At 34.7% G+C, this 6,836-nt stretch overlaps 1 protein-coding gene across 1 annotated transcript in view; it reads right to left on the bottom strand.

Annotated features, from left to right (window-relative positions):
* Positions 1-504: 504 nt before the first annotated feature.
* The window catches only part of MYO6 (myosin VI), a 138,619-nt gene continuing 132,287 nt past the window's right edge, over positions 505-6,836 (bottom strand). Inside the window, exons 32-34 of the mRNA XM_040643687.1 lie at positions 5,514-5,540; positions 2,877-3,095; positions 505-2,331 (exon numbers count right to left, since the gene is read on the bottom strand). Of these exons, the coding sequence (XP_040499621.1) occupies positions 2,132-2,331; positions 2,877-3,095; positions 5,514-5,540 (446 nt within the window). The 3' untranslated portion in view covers positions 505-2,131. The remainder of the gene's footprint in view (positions 2,332-2,876; positions 3,096-5,513; positions 5,541-6,836) is intronic.

Below are 6,836 nucleotides of genomic sequence, written 5' to 3'. Positions count from 1 at the left end.
ACCATTTCTGCTATCTCCGGAAACTGAAAATGTTGATAGGGTCCGAAATTTTTCCCGCAAAGGGGCCTGTGTGCATCTACGGTATGTAGGTTACCGTAAGTCTATCTGAACTAGGGCAATTCTCCTGGTCGCCAAAATTAACTCAGGAGACTACTTTAAATAGATAAGTTCTAGGACAGCTGTGTGACATAATTAGCAACAAAATGACTTAAAACTATACTTTTATTATCTACTAAAGACTTGCAATGATGCTTTGCTGTGATAAATGTCTTACAAATTTTTCAAAACATTAAGTCCTCTCATTACAATAATTTTAACCTATTTGATGAGTTTTCCATCTAGTGCCTATAGAGTATATATAAAACTCCTGAAAACAGCACTAAAGAGACAACTCATTAAAAATCGATTTGGTTATTAAATTTTCTTCAAGGACTTTACTTGTTACTAGTTAAGCTTATCATTCACTATCCTATACAAATAAAAACACCAATTAAAGGCGAGTGATGAGAAGAGAGAGAATAGGTCATTTATTTTCAGTAACCAGACCTTCTGTCACCAATCACAGGGACCAAATGACCCAAGAGTGGGTGAATCTCTGCAGTAATACAGCCTTCAAAAGATAATCATATTCACATTCTCAATAGCACAGACAGGACCATTTAATTTCTTTAACAGGAGACAATCATTTGCACAGTATCATAATAAATAAATATTTCTGTACTGAGACACATATTATGAGAGAAGCAATTCTGAAAACAGTGTCTGTGGCTCAAAAGCACTAATCTAATCAGCTGGGAAATATTTTCCTAACTGAGGTACTCTTTCTAGAAAAAAAAAAGAATCACTGGAAATCCACTTCAAAGGTTAAGGTCTTTAAAAATCAGGGAGAAAAAGTGCAAAGAATACTTTTATTTTTCTAATTTTATTCTAAAATACAAACAAGACTCATTAGATTATGTCAGCACAGCTCCTTGGTGTGTCTTTGTCTCCAAATCCTTAACATGAAGTCATAAACATCAGGCTTGAAACTACTGACATTTGATCAAAACTAACACCACACAAAGAAAAAAAATTATCAGTTACATGAAATAAACAATTACTAAGTACTGGACTCTGAATCACAAAGCTTATAAAACAGCTCTCCAATTATCAAAATCTCAAGGCCAAAAAAGAAACTAGGAATTTTTTTAAAAACGAAGATGTTTTGCAGCACAACACTAGTTTAAATCATATGAAACAACTTGGACCAGATTCTGATACAAAAATCACAATTGAGATGAAGTTGAAAGAATGTTTGCATTCAGTCCAGTTAAGCCACAGTGCCACGGAAAACCTATTTCCTTTTCTAAATGAAACAAGTTATCTCAAAACTTTTAAGCATTTAAATTGTCTGAATTTCCTTTATTTGTCCGTGGAATAGAAGAAAATATTTTTCTATAGCGACACATTGTGATAGAAAAGAAAAATAAATCTGTGCAAGATACTGAGAGTGCCTCCTCTATCACACAGCACGTCAAACACATTCAGGCTCTTTCTGGAATTCTACAGGTTCAGGTGAATTGCTTTATTCAAACTAAGACACACCACAAAGGAGGGGGAAAAAAAAATTTCCACCTTCAATGCAAATTTCCATGAATTTCTGAAAAAGTAAATTTAAAAAAGTACACAGCTTTTCAGATCAAAACATGAGTGCCCTGATTATTTTAAGTGCCTTAACTTTTGTAGGAAACTTTAAGCTAAGGTTTCATCATTCCAGCTATATGGTTCTGTGCCATTCTTGTAAAAGCTAGTATTTTGAGCTTTTAAAAAACTTATTTTCCTAGAGAACAATCACGATGGACTTCAAGGTAGTCTATTGGCAAAGAATGAGAAATGTCAGAATCTGTCCAAGTGTTAACAAGTATTAGAACGAGGAGAAGCTGAACAGTTACAGCTGGATACAGGAAAATAAGGTTTACGTTCCCAATTCACTACCATCATTTACCTGAAATTAACAAAAAGCCACGATTACTAAAATCTGTTCACTCTGTATAAGCAGTTCTAACCTGATCATGGAACGGTCCGACCTCTGGGGCACACACCCTGCCTAGGACCGCGCGCGGGCCCCCAGCTGCGGCGCAGGCTGCCGCGTCTATTTGAGCAGATTCTGCAGCATGGCCGTTGCATACGTGGGCCTAGCCTGCCTGCTCTCAATTGCTTTCTGGAGGTACTGGATGCCTCCACAGCGTTCCCAAATCTCTTCGAACTGTCTTGGCAAAATCTCAGCACCACGCTTTCGAGTCAGGCCTGTCTCTTCCAGATTCAGCTCACACATCTCCATGTCGTCCTTACCTGCACAGGGGAGACTTCAGACAATTAGCCGTCACTCTCTCCAGAAGCACTTACTATAAACTTTCTTCCTGAAATACAGTTCTCAATTCTCACAGATTCAAGAACTTTTAAAACTTTCTTTTCTTCCTTTACAACAGAAATCTGCCTAATAAATTCACCAGAAACGAGTTAAATTTGTCCTCCACCAAGGACCGTTTCAGGAAAGTATTAATGCTGCAGTTGATCAAACAAGTTCTCAGCCTTAATATAAAAATGCTACGTTTCTTTAAACAATTATAAATCAACTGATGTAATTAAACACCAATGAAAAGGTTCTTAAGACACAGACAAGTTTCTGTGTGCTCTACAAGGACATAATTAATCCAAGCAATTTCACATCATAAATAAATTAATCCTCAATTAACTGGAAATGGGATTCAACTGCAGAACTCCATTCCTCAATCCTAAAATGTAATGAGTTATTACATTATATATTAGACTTTCATTCAGAGGGTTTATAATCCGTTTTTGCTTTACAAGGTTTTTTTCACATAAATCATACACACCAGCCACAAGAAGGATGGGTGGCTTGTCAGGATGGAGTTCCATTTGCCGGGCAATCCATGGTCCGTCGAAATGGGCATACCACCAGCCTTTCTTCTTATTCTGCGGGTTTTTGTACTGGTCAGCAGGGCGGATGAATGGGATGCGGAAGAAGCGCTGCTGTCGGTTCATTTCGATCTCCTGCTGCCTGGCAGGACGCTGAGACGCCGGGTTCTGCTGAGCTATTACACAGAGCAAGGAAAGTTACACCAGCAGCCCAGGGGATAATGAAAACAGCCTTTAATCCTAAAATGCACCACACATTTTTAAAAAAAGAAGAGGGTTCCTAACAGTAACTTTAAAACAAAATATAAATATTAATTACTTATAAATGAATAAAACTTAAGAGTGTGATCTTAGAATTTTCTTCCCATAAAGATGTTCCTTAATATTGCAAGTAAACACACACACACACACACACTCTCTCTCTCTCTCTCTCTCCAAAACACCAGCAATAAAAAAAACAAGCCTAAGCAGATTCCCACAAATGACTGTATCAGTAACCTAAAACTCACATGGCAGGAGAGCAAACTAGTATTATTTGCTAGAATTTATATTTTATCTCCAAACAGTTCAAAATCAAAGGCCACAGAATAACTTTTATGGGACTATTTATGATAAAACAAATGAACGGTAATTTCACAAATGTAAAGAATTACAGATATCTGTCAATTTAATCACTATTTCTTCAGAAAAGTGGAAGACAAAAGTTTGCTCTTTTGTCAACGATTTTGGGATTTTAAATGGCCAGAACAGATATTTTACTAATAATATTTAGACAACTTCATGACAACAACAAAAAACTGTAACCAGTAAAAAAGCATGAACTTGCCCTCAGAGATATTTGCTTACTCTGAAATCAGATTGAATAAAATCCACTAAATTAAGTGGAAAGTGTATAATATTTGGTTCTCTTTGTTACAGAAAAGAAAAATCCTTGATTTTCTGCTAGTGCTGGACATTGCACTCATATCAATTTTTCCCCCTTGCTTAATTTTCACTACTAAACAGTTAGGTTTTTATTTTATCTGCAAATATAAACATTTCTCTGGGGCAGTAACTTTACAGCTTCGGCAGCATAATTTTGGAAAGTCTGTTTAATGTGCTTTTTACTCACAACTTTAAAAGTAAACCAGCCATTTACTTCAGCTCAATTAAGAATCTCACTGAAATGCTTAAGGATGTCAATGAAAAATTGCAGCATATGTGTAAGTCAAGAACAGCCACATGGCTTTTGTAAGAATTTCCAAATACTGAAAGGATGAAAATACTCTTATTCTAAACTTTTTACACCAATAGTAAAAGCTTTATAGCAGCTGAATTTCTGTGCAAACCAGAGAAAGCAAAAAGCAGTTAGCAAAGCTGTATATGCCTATGAAAGAATGAAACAGACACCGAGTTGTTAGTGACTTTAAAACGCCACGTCACCTTTAGCACGTTAACAGAGATGAGTTTATTTATTCTTTTGTTCCTGTAGTCCTTACCAACTACTTACAGTTCAGTGTTTCCATTTCAAATTTTAAAAATTACCAACTTTGCAGAAAATACACTAACCCCAATTTAAGGAACTTGGAACTTTAAAAGGATAAGGAAAAAAAAAAAAAAAAAAAAAAAAAAAAACCTACTTCCCTCCATCCTAAGCAGTAACTTAGAATACCCAGTTGATAGGGAACTTACTATGATACCGATGGCTACTTGTTAAATTAACCTGCTTTTTTCTTTAAAATAACAGTCTCCTGTACCTTAGTGTATTGGGTAAAATTAAGAAACTCAAGGGAAAGTCTTTGGTAGCTTTTTTTTTTAAACAAATGTGATGAGAACTGAAATTATATTAAGGAAGCCTTAATTTCCGCAAGTATTCGTCTGCAAAAATACAAAGATAACAGATGTTGAAAGTTTGAAACTAATAAATGACTCTCTTTCACATCCTATCATGTCATCTTTAACATATGAAATAAGTTTTAAATATGGCCCTATAAATTACTAGAAGCACTTAAAAAAAATCAAGTCCAACAAGTTGGCAAATAAATATGGCATTATATCCAAATCATCATTGCTCAACTGACTGCAGAAAAAATTTACTGCCTACTAAGATGACTCAAAGCTTTTAAAGTATCAAAACTATGCCTCACAGTGTGCTCTCTATACAAGTAACAGAATCAGCTCCTATTGGGATGCATCCTATTAAGCCTGTGTACATCATCACACAAAACTCAGATCTCTTTGGACAGAAACGTGTAGACTGTAACAGTGTTTGAAACCAGCACCTGAAGTTAGTCTTTATTCTAAAAGATCAGCTGCTTTATTGAGTTTTGCTACAATGAGAATTGTGTATATTCACAGCATAAAGTGCCAGTTATTTTTTAAAAAGGAAGTAATTTCATAAAACAACAGATTAATTTTGTTCTGCAAATATATTTTGGAGTGATACAAATAAAAGCATCATCTCAAATTAAGTATCTTAGTACAGACAAACCAACATTAATGTACAAGTCCACTTAAAAATTGTAGCAAAACAATGTTTCACAGAAGTTAGTACTTTACAAAGTATTTTTAACCCATCTTCCAGTTAGCTCATAAGTTACCACCCATTGACTTACGTGAATTGTTCATAAATGGTGCAAAATCTGTGAATAAATTTTTATGTTGAAGAAAAGATAAAAATGGCAAAACTGTTAAATGAGCATTCTTGTAATTTATAAAGTCTTCCCATCAATCGAGGTGGTGACTAAGAAATAAACATCCTGTCCTCAGCCAAATACTATCAGAATACCTACAAGGAGATGCTGCTTTCAGATTTTAAAAAGTTAAAAAAAAAAGAAAGAAAAAAGCTATTTTGATTATATTTTAAGAAACTCTGCTTGATGGACATATAAAGAGGATCTAAATTTAAAAATTAAATTTCGTTTGTAATTCTGGGACACAGTAATACTCAAACAAAAATCCAACACAATGACTCAATAATAGACATTCTAATACCTTCAAAGCATTACTAGAATTTCTGTAGAAATAAAAAACATCTAAATTCATCAAAAAAATAGATGCCTTAGAGAAAGAGTATTGCCATGTTTACATACACTCAGTATGTTTTAATTTCTTCAAATTGTCTAAATCTTAAACTCATGCAATTTTTATTTTAGGAAGTATGAAATAAAACCACTCTCCAAAGTCAGCCTTAGGCAACTAAATATTGTGAATCCTTACTGAGGAATTTGCCACTGCCCCAAGAATTATTTCTGGAAATCTCTCTCTGTCGATGTGATGAGAGCATGCTCACCCAATACAGTACACAGGAGGAGGGTCTGAGGCTCCCCACGCCCAGTTACAAGACTTTACCATGACCTGTCAATGTACTACTCTTAAATAATATCTAGTTATGTTTTTGTTAATCATAAGTTGTCATTTTATTTTCTCAAATTAAGAAATTCCAATCCTTCTAAATATTAAACTAGAGAGTAGTTCCTTTTAAAGGCTGATTAGCTGCCCTAAGTACAGAATTTTCTCAACTGACTATTAAGCATCTCAATGCACTTCACCTTTCCTTTAACTGTACTTCTGTGTCAGAATATATTTTACATGGGAAAAAACCCCAAAGAGAACAGTAAGTGCTCTTCAGAGCAGAAGTTACATTTTATCCCGAAATTTGCCCATAATCAAATTCTTTGAAGGCTACATACATGTGGACTGTGTTCACATAAATTCCTAAATTTGTTCATATATAACCTAGATGGGGGACTCCTGGAAATTTTCCTAATCTACTCTTTCGTTCTCCCAAATAGTATATTATGAATGGAAGCAGTGTAAGAACAAAGTAAACAAGGTACGCCATGTATCATTTGCCCGTTTGAAGGCATAGCTCGATGAGCAGAGTACCAAAGTTTGGTATAAAAACACAAGAAATATTTGTGTTTTCATTAAAAATG

The sequence above is a fragment of the Ursus maritimus genome, unplaced genomic scaffold, assembly GCF_017311325.1.
Source record: "Ursus maritimus isolate PB19 unplaced genomic scaffold, ASM1731132v1 scaffold_29, whole genome shotgun sequence".
Classification (NCBI taxonomy): domain Eukaryota; kingdom Metazoa; phylum Chordata; class Mammalia; order Carnivora; family Ursidae; genus Ursus; species Ursus maritimus.
Note: the sequence above shows the minus strand (reverse complement) of the source record. Positions and strands in the feature narration are given on the sequence as shown.